Below are 18,650 nucleotides of genomic sequence, written 5' to 3'. Positions count from 1 at the left end.
GACCCTAGTCTTACCTGGGCCCACCTAGCAGCTGTGTCTTCACGGGGGAGGGACAAATGAGCGTCAGCAGTAGTTCCATTCAGGTGGGTGGTACCTGAGTCCAGAAAACCATGAAAGGCTACTGATCCCTGTTCTTTATCATTCACATTTAAATTCTGGTAGACTCAAAATTGTCCTGAATGCATGAGAAGGGTTTTGCTGCTCTAAGGTCTTTGTCTGGACGAGAGAAACTTTAGCCTGCTCCATGTTACGACAGCCCTCAGTGCAGAACCTACTTCATGTTTCTTCACTATGTAAAGGCATCCGTCCTATCCAGAATGCTATTTGTACAAGCTGCCTTTAATTCCCTAAGGCAGTTTTGGGGTTTGAGGCACAATTTGAATGTGGACTTTGGGTACAATACTCTGAAGATACTCAATGCACACACAGCCGCCTGGTCAACCTTCCCAGGTTGTCATTGTTTGTCGAGGTTCACTGCCTTGATCACAGTCTTTCATAATCTCAGGGACTAACTGTATTTCAGATGTGCTCAACGCACAGGCTTTCTTTGGCACCAGCTTGACACTACTGTTTGCTCTTCCCTCCTATCCACAGCAAGCCATCCCTTGGTCCGTACCATGTCATAAGATCTGCTCAGCTCCATCCCCCATCAAGTGACACATGACAAATGTGGGTTTGGTACACATCAATCAGAATTGAGTACACCCCTTGAGGGAGAGACAGCGCTGGCATGGCAGTTGAGAACCAATTTCTCGAGTCTTGGAAAGGAGCCTTCAGGCAAGAGTTGGAAAATAACTTCAAGTCTTTTCTGTCCCTGGCTGCTTTAGTCTACTTGTTCTTCTGATCATCTCTGTTCATTGTCACCATTTCTGATTCAATATTGTTTGCTCCTAGTTTTTAAAAAATCTAGTTATTCTCAACATTCTCGACGAAATGCATCCCACTTCCCAATCCTTGTGTCTTCATCTTCCAGATCTAACTTGAACCACGATGTTGTTACTAAGTCATCACTTCAGTGCCCAGTGCTACTTACGTTCCCTAATTAAGAAAATAATTTCTCGTTCTCTTCCCAGTACGTCTTTCTCTTAACTTTTGAGAGAGCCTAGCCTTGGGCAAAGTAATATCTCTATTATGTATGATGCCAGAAGAGCAAGTTGGGCATCTTTGGGAAACCTTAAACACAAAAATAATAATAATCCAGAAAATACTGATTAATTCTGTCAATAACTTATTTTTGTTAACATGGCTTTATCATGACTTTCTTCAGATTCCCAGTGGAGAACTTAAAGTACACTCATGTATCATGTAGGTTGGGTTTATGCTTTGTTTTGTTTTTTGTTTTTTGCTTTTTTAATGTCTTGGGCTTTGATTTTGAAAGATAAAGCTAGGTTTTTTTCCCCTAAAGGAATAGCAACGTGCTGTTGCCTCCACCTCCATGTGACATTTCAACTTAGGAACATATGGGAAAGAAATGAAAATTGTAATACTTTTCAAAATTACAAGAGGAAAAGACACAATTTTAGAATCAACTTTAAATAAAAAAGTCTAATTATTGTTTGATAATCTCTAAGTGTTGTTAAATATTTGCTGTTAGAGTTTTGCTATCCAAAAAAACATTACACCATATTTTCTTAAGACTAGATAAATTTCAACTGGCTATTTATAAGACTATCATAACCTATATACATTGGAAAATAAACCAGGCCTGTGTAGGAATGGGCCCACCTCTCCATTCGGTACCTTTTTAGAATAGGTGAAATCCAGTGAAATTTCTCATTAGGGCCTTTGATTTTGGTTTCAACAGTGAGTAGTTAATGTTCCATAGTTAGCTAGTTAATTTTTAAAATGGCCAAACATTAATGGCTAATTATAAAAGCCAACACTTGTTACAGTCTTAACCAGGTTCATTGCCCACTGCTCAAGAGGAAGCCAATATACTGAGGCTGCTGGGCTTGCCGCAGAAAAAGCATTTAATATCGCAGGCACCATGTGGGGAGATGGGAGGAAGTTCTCAGATCTGTCTCCCCAAGAATTTGGGAGAAAGGGTTTTGAAAGATAGTTTGGTGGGCAAAGGGCTAGGCAATTGGGTCTGCTAATTGGCTGGATTCAGGGTAGAATCACAGGGTTGTAGTAATTGTCTTCTTTGCTAAGTCAGTTCTTGGGTGGGGTTTACAAGACCAGTTGAGTCAGTTCCTTGGTATGGGCCACTAGTCTGGTTGGGTCAGCTGGTCCACCAGAACACAGGGCCTGGAAAATATGGCAAAAACTAGCCTTAGGTTTCACAAGGGTGATGTTATCTGTGGGAGCAATGAAGAAAGCCAAGAATCTTTATGATCATCAGCTGTGTGACTCCTGAGTAGCAATTGTAGGAAAGCAGGCTGAGGAGCAATGGCTGGTTATATATATATTCCTCCTACCACAGTTCCCACCTTGTGGCCCTTTATTAATTTTATAAAGGGTGGTTTCACACTTAGATGGCACCTACTGTGTTATATGTATGTAGTGCTGTTCTAAGTGCTATATATATATATATATCTTAATTCATTTAATCCTCACAAAACCACCAAAAGGTATTGTTCTTAGATGAGAAAATTCAAGATGCAGAGAAATGAACTAACCCCCTGTAACACAATTACTATTAATACACGCAAGAGCTGGGATTTACTCCCAGAGAGCTGGGTTCCATATTCTTAAAGCCCACACTTCAGTGCTGGAATGAGTTACTACAACTTCTCCCACCCAAGGATCATTCTCCCCAGAAGATATGAGGGGTTTTCGTGAGCAAGGATAGATAGAAACAGCTAAGAACACTAGAGGACGTGCATAAAGACAAAAAGGTGTGACTGATTTAGTTAAGATTACTCAATGAGGCAAGCAGGAAAAAAATCCATTAGCATCTTCGTAAGTATTACAGTTCTTGCCATTGTGGTTTCAGTTTCCAACTGACAAAATACCAACTTCTCACTGCAGTTCCTGGGCTCTTAAGAATGATCACCACCTGGAAGTGAGGTTGATGGAACCAGGAACTAAAGAAGGATGCACTTGGATGCAGGTGCACAATCTCATCTGTAGCAGAATGGTTTAATTGGCCAAGCTTGCTTTCCTCTGCGGTGCTACTGAAGGCCTGAGGTTTAATGAAAGGGTGAAGGAAGGATAAACAGCTTAACACCCCACCCAGTAAAGAGTCTCTTCACCAACTCCTCCCAATTCACCACTGCCTGGGGCCAGCAAAGAATTCCAGCCCTGGCTCCTCTTGGGGTGACAGAGACGGAGCCACTAACATTAGCCTTTGCTCTGGAGGCTGCAGCCGCAGGTGTTGGTCGTCTTAGCCTAGAGCATCTTTCCTGCCTTTCTGCTGGCTGGAAATAAAGGGCTGGCCAGCAGGGCCCTGAGTGAGCAGAGTGCTCAGCCTGCTAAAGTGAGCTGTTTGTGTTGGGCAGTTTGTGGAAGAAATTCTTGGGACCCAATTCCAGGACTGTGACTTCCAGTCCCTAATTACAATGACGGTCTTAGGCGTCGTAATTAAAATGTGCCCACATTTCCTTTTCTGGGAATAGAGAACCTATCTCATGTTCAGGAATGATCTAATGTTTCATCTTTGACATTTCAGAATCATTTTCAAGGATTTCTATTAAATTACAGAATCGAAAGGGAAAGGGGAGAACAGTCCATTCATTGTGTCCTGTCCTTTTCCTGTCCCTTTATCTGAGGGTGGTCTGTTTTCTGAAAATGTACTGAGAAACAAGAATTATTTGTTTGAAGGCTGTATCCAAACTCCAAATTTAAAAACATGATTTATCATCTTGGAGGATAACGATCTGTCCACCTGTAGATTTCTACAGACTTCCTTGTGGAAGACTGACAAGTAGGGCATATTTTTAGAGTTTAGTTTGTCTTACGTTGCACCCGATAATTCAAAGTGATTCAGAGTGTTTTCCTGCGTCAGGAGCCTGTGAAATGAAATTGCACAACTGCCAGTGGGAACGATGAGCATGATCAATACAGACTGTGACAGTCGGGGAGGTGCTGGGGACATTAATTTAGCATTGTGTGTCTGCAAGAGACCACATTTGCAGAGGACTTTCCAACACTGGACTAATGTGCAATGTAGGAAAACTTAGTGACCCCCTGCCCCACCTCAGGGTTGAGGAGGGGGAAACCTAGCGATTTTGTTTATTGCAGAATGGATAGCCTAGCAAATCATCCTAACACCAGGACCTAAAACCATAAGGCTGTACTGCAATTACCCTTTAAGAACAGGTTTTTAATATTTATACTGTTTCATCATTTGTTTGGTGGCTGTAAGTGTGGCAAAGTATAAAATGGTTGAATGCCGGGATAATTTTTACTGGGTCTGTAAGGCTGTATTGAGATACTCTGACACTGCAGGAATCATGATTTGTTCCTGCATAGATTTATACTGACTTCTTTATAGGAGACTGACAAGTAGGGGACTTTTTAAATTAGTCTGTGTCACGTTGTACCCAATAATTCAGAATATTAAAACTAAAGTCTGATTTAATCAGTCTCTACCACACAATGTAAATTTCCTTTTCATTGTCAAGTATATGATTAATACATGGAACATTTTTTTTCTCATCTTTTGCCAAAGTAGTTCAAATACCAAACAGCAACAAGTTTAAAAGCACTGATTTTTTTCTTCTGCTTTTATATGTAGTTTCGTGAGCTATTTATTGGTCATCAAATTAATTAAGGGTCAGAAATGCATTCTTTTCATAATGTTCTACAGAACAGACTCATAGAAATGTCTTCTTTTCACAATGTTCTACTAAACAGGCCCATTAACTTTGCTTTTATTTCTAAATTGATACACCCAATCCATCAAAATCTCACTGGCAAATGGGTGAGTTGAGCATGGCAGGAGGCTGCAGGGTTATTGCTAGAGGGTGGCGGGGGTGTCACTGCATCTGCCTCACTTCTGTCTTGTCTGCCTAGCAGAGGTGACCTACTTGGCCACTGATACTGAGACACCTTTCATTTTCGGTAGAGTTCCAGTGAGGAAGATCCTCTAAGTGAAGCAAGATCATCTACCAAGATATCTCCAGTGAAGTGTGATACCAGACTTCCAGCAATTGACCAAACATCAGTCAAGCAGAAACATAAAAGTACAATGACCCCAAGGAACTCAGAGAAAGCGGGCCCCAGCAAACCCTCTCCAGGTGAGTCACTGGTTTACTGAAATTCACAAAATCTAAAATCCCAGTATACAAGATAATGACAACAATCAAATTGGTGGTATTGGTTAAACCCAATGTTCTCCAAGTGGCTAATTCAGGTTGGAAGGCCAATGATCCGGTGCAAATGACAAAATTAATTTCAGAGTAATACTAGGTCAAGGAGACGTGAATTATGCAAAGTCACTGTCCACAGCCCACATTTTCTGCCCAGTTATTTGCCTTGTGTGGCCACCGCCTGGAATTTCTGCCATTTCATCTTCTTTACCCTTCTTGGGGAGAAAGGCATTTGGCCCTAGGTATCAAGTTTTATGACTCAAGCAAGAGCATGAAGACAAGTTTTCAAACACATCTGCATGGTGTAATTTATAGCCAAGAGAGAAAGTAATAAAGCTCTCTAGTTCTGGATTTGTCCTCTCTGGGAGAAAAAGGAGCTTGATAAATCCTCCCTTTTGTGCAATTTGGTAAATAATTCACTCTTTAGCTCTCTTTGAAGCAAAGACCAGTCTTCTGCTTGGGGCAGGAATGACTTCCCAATATCCAGAAAGGGGCTAACATCAACTGTCCCTCAGGCTCATCCCCATCAAAGCCATGGTCTGTAGGACAAATGCGATTCCTCAGGGAGCTGATGTCTAAGGTGGGGTAACTAGGCGGGCAGGTCTGCCTTCTGCCTTACAGTTGAATAGAAAGGATCCAAACTATTCCTTGGAGCAATTCGTCAGTAGCATGCAATTCATTAAAACCCAAATCACAGCTACTTTCTAATCCTAAATAGCTCCTGTCATACAACCACCAGTCCAGTTAAGTCTTAATGCATTTTTTTAAAATGACAGCTTACACTCAGATTAACCACCCACATTTTATTGCTTTAATGAAGTCAAAACCAAGTTGACTTCTGAAGTGATGTCCTCTTAGGCCCTGACACTTGCTCCTTATTTAATGAGGGGAAGTGTCATCATAGTTAATTTCTCATTTTAAAGATTTTTAGTGGGGATTAGGCTTTTAATCCAACTGCTGAAGATTGAAATAGAGCAGATACGGTCATTCCACAAATATTTCAAAATATAAGTTGTAATTTATTGAATTGAGGATGTTTTTAATTGCAAAAATTTGAGTTTAAGTCTAAACAAGGCAACTCCATTCTTTTAATATAATATTTAGCCTTTTTGCTAAAATCGAGTCGCTGTTTACATAGCGTGCTTTGTCATCTGCAGAGAAAAATCATTACAATGAACCGTTTAGGCCCACTCGATGATTTAGTTTGATTAATACAGATGTTTTTCAGACTGAGCACACTCCATATGGAACTTACAACATTGACAAAAAGAGAGAATTGATTCACTTTACATTCTATAAAACATCAAATTTGAAAAATTACCAGACTAAAAAACACCGAGGTTTGGGCAAGAGAGCCAAGTTGGCAAAATGATGTCCATTTCATCAGATGAGTTATGTTACTCATAGTAAAAGCCTTTACAAACCACCAGCTTTGCCATCATATTATGGCCCTAGACCATGTCCCAGAGCCATGTAGCCACGAGCTGGACTGTGGCCTGGCTGTCCAGCAAGCATAGCGGTCTTGGTGATTCATGGCAGTTGCTACAGAAGCTGAATCAGTTGTGGAGCAATCTGGCTAGAAACAAAAAGCATTAGTGTGTTAAGATCCATTTGTGGTACATGTGTAGACGCACCCTTGGAATTCCCTAATTAGCATAGCGAAATGAGAAGCTAGAGACATGGCAAGAATTTAAGCTGAGGCTGTTCAGGAGAAGTTGAGTTGGAGTTTGGTGGTGGCATAATGCAGACAATTCACATACACACCCCGCTGTTTCAGAGAGAGAGGATTTGGTATGTAAATTATCTGGACATACTGATCTAGCTCACTAGCTAAATTCACAGTTTCTTGCTTTTCTTCACCTCTGTAGAGAGATATTTTTCTAAAGCATTTTGGAGGTAATTCAAAGTTAGCAGTGAGTCATCAAAACTTCTATCCATGTCAGACCTGAGATTCTGTGCAAAATTGAAACATCAAACACAGTGAAATTTCTTTGCCACATCTGCCTAACAGGCTAAACTTCCATACTGTGCTATGCTAGACTCTACTGAATAAAACAAGATCGCCGAGGAATGTGGCTTGACTTACTGGAAATTTATGTAATCATAATCCATGTCATTAAAAAAGGGTTTTTTTTTCTTAGATGTGAACTGCCACCTAGACCCCCTAAAACAATTATTTGGAATATAGGAACTATCAATGTCTGCTACAAGTAAATTTATAACCGATAAGGGATCAGATTCCCAGTGTCCTTCACACTGTTAGAAGGAATTCATGCATTTAAATTAAGTTCATATAGTCCATGAAACTGTTTCTAGGTGAGTTGACTTGTGGTGTTCCTTGTTCTCTTTCTCGATGCAGTGGAGTGTGCAGTTTATGGGCAAGTGCTCTGGAGTCAAAATGCTTGGGTTAACATCTGGGCCCCATTTGTTATTTGTTATATACCTTTGGGCACGTAATTTCTCCATGCCTCAATTTCCTCATCTGTAAAATGGGGGGAGCATGGTAAAAAAAAGATCCTACCGGCTGGGGTTGCTGTGAAGACTCGACAATAAAATCTATGAGCAGCCGTTAGAACAATCCTGCCACTGTAACTACTCAATGAATTATAGCACTACGATCTCTAGCATATGAGAGCAACAGTTAGTAAGGAGAATGCACTAGAAAACTTTGTTTTCTTTGTCTTAAGGTCCCCCCACCCCAATCTTCTTTTCCTTCACAAAAATCAGAGTTGTGTTTTTTAACTCTCTAACACAAATGCAGGTGTAGGCACTTTTACAAAACTCTGAGTTTCCAAAGCAAAACACCAAATGGAAAAAGATGAATAATCAGAAAGCAGTCACCAAGCCAGAGATATGCTTTATCTCCAAAAGACATGGAAAATTGAGGCAGTGAGTCAAGACCCAGCTGGGTCTTATGCACAATTGATTCAGAAATCCCACTTCACGACCAAGGGGATCGCTGGTGTAGGGTGAGAAGTAAGCCTAGCATGGAAGGGGACATGCTCTCGTTTCAGAATTCCGTACGGATGGGTGAGGCGCAGAGCAGTCGGCAGGCCCAGCGGGTGCAGGGGTACAGGGACGTTCGGGGAGCTGTGATGGCCTCTGACTCTTGCCTGCTCTCCTGGCCCTAGCCTGAGTTGGAAAAGAGACGCCTTTCCTTTCCAGGACACGGAGAGGCATCCAAAGGCCACCGTGCTGTGGGGTTCTGGCGCTTGGAGTCCTAACGAGCTCTCTACCCCAGGGCAGGCACGTGGGAAGTGAGTGTGCCTTCTCCTGCCCTCCGTTCGCACCTGGAGCTTGGGCATAGTCCCCTAGTTACATGCCAGGAAAACGGATCTGGATGGCGTCCTGGGAGACTGCTTCCAAAAGCTTGCCCTTTAAAACAAAGCCAAGTGTTCTGAAATCATCCTCACTTATTATTGAGTTCGACATTAGTCATTACCAGATTCAGATTTGTAGGAGTAGCAAGACCTTTCAGCCTTATACTGGATTATGGTGAGGACGTGTTCTTGTCAAACTAAGAAAAAGCAGGGAATTCAGATTTTAAAAGATAAACATCAAAAATAACTGTGGTCTCTTTTGGACTGGAAAACACGTATTTGAAGAGCAGCCCGGAAGAGAAATTTGAGGGCAAATCCTAAATCTTCTTAATTCACCTTCAAATAAATTCTACTGAAGATTTTCTCTGAAAGGCCAAGATTAATGGGTTTCCCGGCAAACACAATTGGTGTCCAACAACTTTCCAAGCTATCTGCCCAAGTTAGGAAAGAAACAGTGAACACTCCCATTTTTATATAGAGAGTCCATTTGTGATAATTTTTCTGCAACAGAGGGGTTCTGGGTTGTCATGAAGCCCAGAATTTGATGTCCTGGCTCAGAATCCTGTTTCTACCATTTTATAACCCAAAAAATGTGAACTGGCAATTTCTCTGAACTCGGTTTTCTCAGCAGTAAAATGGAGTTATTACCTTCCTCGCTAGGTAGGTAGGAAGATTACAACCCTGGATACAGACTAGACTTTAGGTAGGGGTTGATCCCTAGTCTTTACGAAGCCTGCTCCCAACACCACCTGCTGCTCTGGGGTTGCCACCTCGATTAGAAAACTGCTCGACCAAAGAAACTGTAGTTTGAGAGGTAAGAGTGGTTATAATTTGATTATTAAGAATGTTAACTATTTGGCCATCCATTTATCCACTACCTATGGGGATGTTAGCAAACACACCTGACTGCCCCCCACCCCGCCCCAGGGTGCACGGTCCAGGGTGAATTGGTTTTCTGAGCCATCACTCATTCATTCAGCACTGCATTGGCCGAATGCTTACCTGCCGGGTGCCCGGGATACCGAATATAAAACACACAGGACCCGCCCCCCCCCCCGCAGGGGCTTACATCCTAGTGGGCGGGCAGGACACCAACAGGGGCAAACAGTGTGATGCTCGCCCTGACCAAGGTAAGTTCTGAGAGCTTGTGGGCAGGGCCAGGTGGGGTGAACATCCTGAAGGACAGGGGACTTAGCCAGGTGAAGAGGGCAAGAAAAATGTGCCCGCCAGGAGATACTGAGTGTGCAAAGGCACAGAGGAGAAAGAAAGCAAGGAAGTAGGGGAGAGACAGACAGACAGACACAGAGGATCTACAGAAAGTCTAGAGCCTTGTGCCTCCAAGTGTCCCCAGACTAGTAGCAGAGGCATCACCTGAGAGCTTGTTAGAAATGCAGGACCTCAGGCCCAGCCCAGACTTACTGGCTCAGAACCTGCATTTAACAAGACCTCAGGGATATACACATTAACGTTGGAGTTTAAGAAGCTCTGGTTTAGGGCCAGGTTACAAATTAGGAAATGTGGAGTATAAAGTTGAGGCCCTACAGGTAGGCAAGGACCAGGTCCCCAAGGGCCTTAAATGTCATGCTGAAGCCAATGGAGCTTCAGTCATCAAAGGGCTCTACCCAGGGAAGCAATGCAATCAAATTGGCATTTGTAAAAGCTGACTCTGGCTGTAGCGTGGAGAAGGGGCAGGAGGGTGGGGGCGGCCAGACACAGGTGAGAGACCAGACAAGCAGCAGCTGCAGGGAGAAACAAGAGGGGCGTGACCTGGAGCAAGAACAGAAGGGAGGGGAAGAGGGTATGGGCCAGAGGGATGTTTGAGGAAGTAAAGCTGACAGAACTTGGTGACTTGGCTGCAGGGATAAGGAAAAAGGAGGAATCAAAGAGAACTCAGGGATCTGGCCCGGAAAATGAGGCCAATGGAGGTTGCCGTTGCCAAGGCTGAAAAAGCAAGGAGAGGTTGGTCTTCCGTGGGTGTTGTCTGGGGTGCAGCAGGCAGCCAGGTGGAAATGGCAGAGGCACCTGGGGACCCAGGGCTGCTGCCGGTAGGAATCTGGGGACAGTGAATAAGTGGTGTTTGAAACTGCAAGAACGTGTCCCCTGTGAGCATGGATGGAGTATGAAGAGGGAAGATGAAGGAACTTTGAGAGATAAGAACAGTTAAGGGAAGAACGGGGGAAGACAGCTATCAAGAGAAATGATCCAAGAAGCAGGAAGCACTCCAGGAGCCACTGAGGAAGACAGGAGTGGATATTTACTTGAATCCTCTGCAGCTTAGCAAGGACCAAGAGCCTGCAGTTGTAGGTGATAGTTTCCAACTGGACCTTACAATGACGGCATTTTAGAATTGGAATTGATTTCAGCTGCCCTTCCCAAACTTCTCTGATGATAAAAATTGCCAAGAAGGAGCCCACAAAAGCGTGTTTCAAACAAGCACTACAGATGATTCTCATCAATAGTTTGGGCAACTGTCTCAGAGCCTTGCTTCTCAAACTTTAACGGCCATGAGGAACACTTGGGGGTTTTGATAAACTACAGATTCTGCGTTTCTTAGATGCTCCCCGGTGACATCCATGCTACTGGTCTATGGGCCCCCCTGGGAGGGGCACGGCTGGAGAAAACACTTGTCTCATTTTGCAGATGAGGAAACAGGTAAGCCGTTGATTCAAGGTGACCCAGCTGCTTAGTGGCAGAGCTGGGCCTTGTCAGGCATGGGGCGGGTAGCTCTGAATCATGGCTCCGGCAGGTGCTCCTATTCTGCCTCCATTGAGGCGAGGCTGGCAGTTTGTGAGGTTAGTGAGCAAATCAGTAACTTCTCTTGGACGCCTCTCTCATTTAACCTGCTCTCCCCTTCCTCAGCTCCTCTCCCTTCCCGGATCCCACCAGGATCTCTCTGCTTCCTTCCCTTTTCCCAAGCTTCCTTGTGTAGCAAAAGGCCAGATTAGGATATGACCGCTACCTCCTAGCAGGGGCAGCTGGAGGACGGGGCGGAGACAGCCTTACCCAGGTGAGACCCGACGGGCCACCATCTGTTGCTGCCAGAACAGCTCATTAGGCTGGCTGTGGGGGACGAGAAAGGCCCCGGTGCTTCCACACGGCCCTTCAGGATATTCTTGGGAACGTACCAGGAGAACTTCCCTGCATCTGTCAGACACGATCGGTTGGAAAAGGGTGTGATGATGCCACTTCCCTTGGTTAACTCCTCGGTGACTCTGAGCTCTGGGCCAGGTGTCTCCCGGGCAGAAGCCAGGCCTGCTGCTCCTAAGACACCTGGAGAAGACCCCACTCCCACCCCCAAAGAATAATTTTTGAGTTTTGATTCATTCGCAGACCTTTTTTTTTAAGTCCTTCCCACATGAGTGCTGCTTCCTGATTGCTCTTTTTCTTTTGTGCAGGTGACAGCAGCGAGCACCCCCTGTTCTGTGTTGAATATACCCCTTACTGCTCCGTCTTTGCTTTCTCCCCCGTCATGCAGCCCAGTACCAATTACTGCTGCCTCGTCCTGCCACTTGTGCCACCTGTCTCCCCAGTGGCCCAGGACCCTTCCCCCTATCTCCCTCCAGTGACCCTTCCCTCCTTCATGAGCCCCATTTCCACCTCCCCGGGGCCCATGCCCCAGTCGCCAGCGGCCCTATGCTACTTCCCCGTCTCCTGCCCCACCCCGTCCGAGACCCCTGTGCTCTGCCTGAATGGCCCCAGGAGGCCCAGCCGAATTTACCTCATGTGGTAAGTGGCCCTTGGCATGGCACACGGCACAGTGGAGCCAGGGAGAAGGGACTGCAGGCTCCCAGAAGGCAGGTGGACAGGACAGGGGCCAGAGGTAATGCCATGAACACTACCGGGAGGTGTGGTGTGCAGGGGAGCAGGAAGACGGGACAGCGCTGCCACTTCACTCGGGCTCCACCTTCTAGTGCTAAAGGAGTGAGCGACCAATAAAATCCCATCCTTTCTGGAGACTCATTTGATTTCTTAACACCCATGTCTGGCACACTGTGGGATGTCACCACCAGACACTGAACAGGCTCTCCTGTGTCTGATTGTGCCCTTGGCTCTGTGAATGTGGCCACCAGGCAGGTGGCTCTGCAGGCACACACAGGAACTGAAAGCCCGGTCAGAGCCACTCTGACGAGGGACAAATGAAAGGGCTCAGTCGTTGTTTACATTCCCTTTCTTGCCTACTTATTAGGCATTACATTTCCTAAAATCAAAAATCCCACCTCCTGAGTGCCAAAATAAAACATATTTATGGTACATAATTAAGCTTTAATTAAGATCTCCTCTGGGCATGTGAGACAACACACATTTCTAGCACACCCAAATAGGCAAAGAGTCGCAGCCCACTGTTTGTGATGGTAGGGAAAGCCGCCTATTACCCCAGGGCAGTGTCGGCTCTTGTGAGTAAGCTGTCATTCTTCCCACCAGCCAAAGGAAGCAACAAACTGTTCAAAGAAGCATCTCTGAGTTGGAATCTCGGCCCCTCCTAGGCACCAGGGAGCCCAGTTAAGGTAGTGTGGGGGAGAGGAAGAGGTTCACGAATTGTATTTTCCTCTTTCTCTTTCTTTTTGACCTTGTCTGTCAAGAGCTGTGTCTGTCTGGCAAGTGATGTGAGGAGCTGAATGATTAGCAGGAGCATGGGCTTAATGTGGGCAGTTGAATGGACTTGGTTCGCAGCTGTCAGGGTCTTGTATAAATATGAGATTTCTATCTTCTTTTCCTTTCCTGGTCAAATTAAGAACTAATCAGTCAACAATCACAGTTTCTCAGCATTGTCAAGAGAACTGAGGCAGATGCCTTTTATCTAAATAGCTGTTTGGTTTCTTTGCTATGGGGGGCATCGCCTTGCTCAGATACTGGAAGGGGGTAGGACTGTATGTTGTCCAAAGCAAATGACAGTCTTCCCAAAATTCACTGACTAACAGGATATTGAGTTACCTGGCAATGAAACTCCTGAACATAAATGCCTCCCTTTTCTGTAAGGCAAAGGGTTTGTCCTGCTACCTGAAGAGGAAGCTATATTTCAACTCCCAATGTAAATATGACTTAGTCTTCCCGCAGATTAATATATCAATATGTACCATGCCATGGCGAGGACTCATCTTAGAAAGCCACCAAAGGTCTGAAATTTGGTTCACTTTTCATGTGGGTAAAGTGATTAGGAACTTGGTATACAAGTTGAGTGTTTGAAACTCTTAAATCCATGTACACACAAACTATGCAGTCTGGGTCACCTCATTTGTGACTGTGATTGCAGACAGAAGAAGAAATATTTTTTAGGAGTTTGCTCTCTTTAGAATCTAGAAGGTATCTAGGGAAGAAGTCAGCAGTGCAGCCAAATTAGATTATAATAATCTTTAAGGTCATGAGCAAAATGTCTTGCTCATCTTTGTGAACCTGAAAATTATTGCATAGCGAAGGCACACAGGTATTTGTTGAACAAATTATAATAAAAAGAGTTGCTATTTGCCTTTTGGATTTTATAAAAGAAGGATTGAATGAGAGAATCAACAAGAGCTACTAGGAATAAAGGCTACTGAATAAGTTATTCTCACCCTGCGAAGCCTGCATGATAGTCTCTGGTCAAATTCAGTTCTCTCGTGAGAGTGCCTTCAGAGTAGTGGTCTTCATTGTGGTAGAAGCAGCAACTATCATTTGTAGTTGTTAATATGCACAAGACACTGAGTTAGGCCATTTATGTACATTATTGCTAAACTTTATAATATCAAGATAGGAATATTCCCATTTTACAGTTGCAGAAACTGTAGGCAATTTGAGGTTCAAATTGCCAAATGTCAGAGGATCCTGCCTACACCAACAGCGGTGATTTCTTCATTGCCAGGACTGGTAAAACAATCTCTAGTTGTTCAGCTTTATTACTTCAGTTTGCTGAGAACTTGATTAGAGGGCACATAATAATGGTTTTGGAAAGTGTTTAAGAGATCTGATGCTTTGAAGGAAGCAGAGTTTTGAACAAGAAAACAAAGTAAATAACCTTTTGTCGTAAGCTGTCTTGGGTCTTTTGCACAGCTACACATTTGTTCTAGTTTTGAAGTTCCCCTGTAGTTTGGGCTGAATACATCTTCTTGAGCCCTGCAGACCATACTAGGCAATTAATATTTGTCCTGCACCATAGTGCGAAGCAACACATAGACTGGCTAGGAGATGGTCCCCATCCTTACCGAGCTTACAGGGGGAGACAAAAGACATACACATTAATCAATTTTAGAATATTTAAATGCTAAAGGCCATAAAACACCTGAAAATAAGGGTTCCGGCCAAAGCAGAGTCAGAGCAGACTTGGTGAAGTAAAACTGGAAACAGACCTTGCAGGACCTGCTGGCTGGTGCAGGCTTGGGGGGGAGGCTCTGGGAGGAGGGCTCACTCCCTGGGAAGGGGTGTCTTGGAGCACAGAGGGACGGCGCTGTGGGCAGTGTGAAGTTCTGCTGGCTGGAGCGTGGAGGAAATTTGAGTATTCTGCTGGGTTCCTGCTGGGAATCAAAGTGAAATCTTTATAATAAGGACCTCTGAGCCAGGTGCTGGCTCTCTGGACTTGGCCTGAGCCCCCAGCCTGCCCCTTCCCTGACCCTCCCTCTGTTTCTTCCACAGTATATGAGAATCCTGCAGCTTCCGCTTCTGTCCGTCAGGTGGAAGGCAGGAGGCAGGACTGCGGAGAGCTGAGGAGGGATGAGGTTTCAGGTGATGAGGGAGAAATTTCTGGATTCAAGACAAGCGACTTTTGGCACTGAGGGAATGCTCCCCCCATTTCCTCCATGGCAGGTCCCTTTCCATAAAGCACCTGATATCTCTCTGTCTCTCTCTCTCTCTCTCCCTCCCCTCTCACTCCCTTTTTGGGTCAGGGAAATCATGTCTAATCACCACCCTGCACCCCCCAAAGAATATATTCTCATTTTCCAAAGAACTTCCACTCCCTTCTCTCCTTTCTGGCCACACGCACCACCTCTCTGGGCTCCACCAACTTGCCCTAAGTTGACCCAGCAGCTGCCGTCTTCTAGTAACTTCCCTGTGGAGCACGGTCCTCTCTATCTCGGAACACAGAACGCGCTGCCTTCCCATCCCGGGCCCGTCAGAAGCAGCAAGCAGCCCTCGCCATCATATGAAATTAGGCTTCCTGGGCTGCCAAAGAGAAAGAATTTTCATTCCTTTCCTGAATCTCGATGCAAACTATTCCTGCAGCCACAGCTCACACCCTGGCACACACATCCAGTTGTCTGCACGTGCCAAGGCCGGCTGTGCTCTCGCGTACGAGTAGGGGACCCTTCCCAGCTCTCCCCCGTGCTGCCTGCTGGCTGCGTCTGTTTGTGAAATTTCTAAACTGTCTAAAAGGAGATGAGCCAGGCACATGATCTTGGGAGATTTAGTCCAGATATTCACTATATAACTGCCTTGTGAACCCAAGAACTGGTACGGATGCGTGGAAGATACTGAAACTTTTTCCCCACGTTCACATGCACTGATGCTATGAAGAAGAAACTCGAAATTGTTCATACTAATTAGCAACCTAATTCAAAATCCGAATTTAAAAAAAAAATGTTCATTGGGAACTCAGTCCCCAGTAGCACCCCAGCTACTGTTTTTCTGTGAGTGTCACCCCAGCACCATGGCAGGTGGGACATGGGAAAGAGAAAAGGTGTGTGGTCCCTGAGTGCCGGGAGCCTTTCTGTAAGGCGTACCTGCCACTAATAAACCACCCAAGGAAATAAATGTGCAGGTACAAAATCCATTGTGATTCAAACCTGGGTGAGCATTGGGGAGCAGCATGTCCCAATAGAAGGCTCTTGACCGTTGCAGCAGGTGCACACCAACACCGATGAATCAGAAGCTAGAAACTTCTTAGCAGAAGGAAAGATCCCTGTGGACTCTGTATTGCAGGTGTCATGGGTGCTCCTGAGTGGTGATATCAGCTTCGTGAAGTGGGTTTTATTATTTCTGTGTGACAGATGGGGAAACTGAGGCTTGAAGAGGTGAAGTGATCTGCCCAAGCTCACAGGCCTACGAGGGAGTAGAACCAGGTTTCACATCCAGCTCTTCTCTGTCCTCCTAATCCATTCTCTTGACAGCATCCCCCACTCCCTTTCTTGGGCCCTTCGAGCATTCTTAATGTGGAAGATATTTTCCTGTGAAAAATGAATTATTGAAAAGATTTTGCACCTTTCAGCAGCCCAGGCACCAAAGATTTTATCAAAGAAGAGGAGGCCAAAACTGGGGAGGTTGACAGTCAGCCCAGAAACGCACAGCCCAAGAGCGTCTGGGGACAAAAGCAGACAGAAGCCGCAGTTGCCGGCAAAGGCAATGGCCCTCAGGGGAACAGGTAAGGCCCCTCGGTTCTGCGCCTTGGTCCTGCGGGTTGGGGGGAACTGCCTTGTGCTGTTGCCCAGTGATTTTTAGACACTTGTGCCTTAAGATGAAATACTTATAAGGTTAGGAAAGCAAGCTATTTGAACCAGGGAGTTTTTTCCTCCAAGAGAGCCTGCTGGGAAAGCAAAGGGAGTGGGGGGCGTTTATCTTTCCTTTTCCTCTCAATTATTCCACGAGCGTGACAATGCGTGGTATGGAGTGTGTGCCAGCCATGCAGCTTCCGGAGAGGGCATTTGGGTGGTAGATGGTGGTGTCTGGGGAAGGTGGAGAGCAGTCTGCAGCTCTGGGGGTGTCTCATCGGGCCACAGTTCCCACTCGCCCCCCAGGAGGGGAGGGAGGGTGTCCATGGGTAGCTCACCTCCCACAGACGTCTCCCCTGTGATCAGGGTACTCACAGCGGCAAGATCATAATGTGTAAGAAATAACATCAAAATGATGATGCCCCTTATTTCAAAACACTCATTTGGTGGAGTGTTTTGGACTCAAGGAAAGTGACATTTCACAACCAGCCTTGCCATGGACCTGTTCTCCCCCCCACTGGGCATCACACTTTGTCATTACCAAATGAACACAGTAGCCCTTATTTTTAGATGTGATATATACTGTGGTGGACACATATAAATATAGAAGAACATGGTAGTATTTGGATGGTTTAATATTAGGGGCAATTAGAGCATAAATGAATCTGCAGTAACGAGATGTCCACAGGGGTCCCGATGGTCCAGCGCCTCCTATTGGGAAGGGCGTGAGCTTAGGCGACCTCAGTTCCAGTTCCAGCTCCACCTCTCAGGAGTGGGGTCTTGGGTGCCCAAGTAGACACCCTGGGCGACAGTTCCCTAATCTTAAAATACGGAAATGAAATCCACCTTGTCTCATTGTTATAACAACTAAGTAAAATAATACACTGACCAGCACCTGGCAAGAGCAGATGCACATAGTAGGCACTGGACGCTTGTTAGTGCCTCTCCCACCACCTCCCCAATGCCCTCAATGAAGTGGTGAATAATATTTGAAAGGTGAAACATTCCTGGACCCATGGGGCTCATACAAGCCTCCGTCTGCACCCAACAGACATCTCCCATTGTCCTGCGATCCATTGAGAATTTGTCCCAATTTTCTATTATGCCCAGGGCTCCTGATCTTCTCCAATTATCTCCTCACTAGTCTCCCTTTAGTTCCTTTTCTCACACTCTAAAAATTGCAGTAGGAGCCATATATTTGAATGGTATCAGTGAGAGATTTGAAGCAAATGTGACAGAGAGAAAATACAGACAGCTCTTGCAAATCAATAAGAAAAACACAAATACTTAACAGGCAAAGGGGGAAAAAAACGTAACAGACAATTAAACAGAATAAATATAGGTGGCTAAGAAACATTTATTTAAAAGTTCAACCTCGGTCTGTAATAAATGTAAATTTACATGAAATGAATTTGGCCTACCAGTCTAGCTAAGGTTTTTTAAATAATACTAGTAGTGAAACTAACAACGAATATTCCTGGGCACTGTTGTGTCGCAGCTACTGGATTGCTGGCAAGAGACATGTCTTTGTATCCTACTTGCAGGGTAATTTGGTACAAACCCTCTAGAAAGGAACTTGGCAATATGTGTCGAGAACCTTTAAAAAGTTCATGCCTTGTGACCTAGCAATTCCACTCCCAGGGATCTATTCTAAGAAAAGAAGATATGTTGTCAAAGATACATGA

General features: G+C 44.9%; 1 protein-coding gene across 1 annotated transcript in view; it reads left to right on the top strand.

The window, feature by feature from the left end:
• The window catches only part of MARCHF10 (membrane associated ring-CH-type finger 10), an 80,343-nt gene that overhangs the window by 21,769 nt on the left and 39,924 nt on the right, over positions 1–18,650 (top strand). The window contains exons 3-4 of the mRNA XM_045527033.1: positions 5,009–5,180; positions 16,746–16,898. Coding sequence (XP_045382989.1) covers positions 5,009–5,180; positions 16,746–16,898 — 325 coding nt within the window. The remainder of the gene's footprint in view (positions 1–5,008; positions 5,181–16,745; positions 16,899–18,650) is intronic.

Source organism: Lemur catta, chromosome 15 (assembly GCF_020740605.2).
Source record: "Lemur catta isolate mLemCat1 chromosome 15, mLemCat1.pri, whole genome shotgun sequence".
Lineage (NCBI taxonomy): Eukaryota > Metazoa > Chordata > Mammalia > Primates > Lemuridae > Lemur > Lemur catta.
The sequence above is the reverse complement of the archived record's forward strand: the minus strand, read 5'-3'. Positions and strand labels throughout refer to the sequence as shown.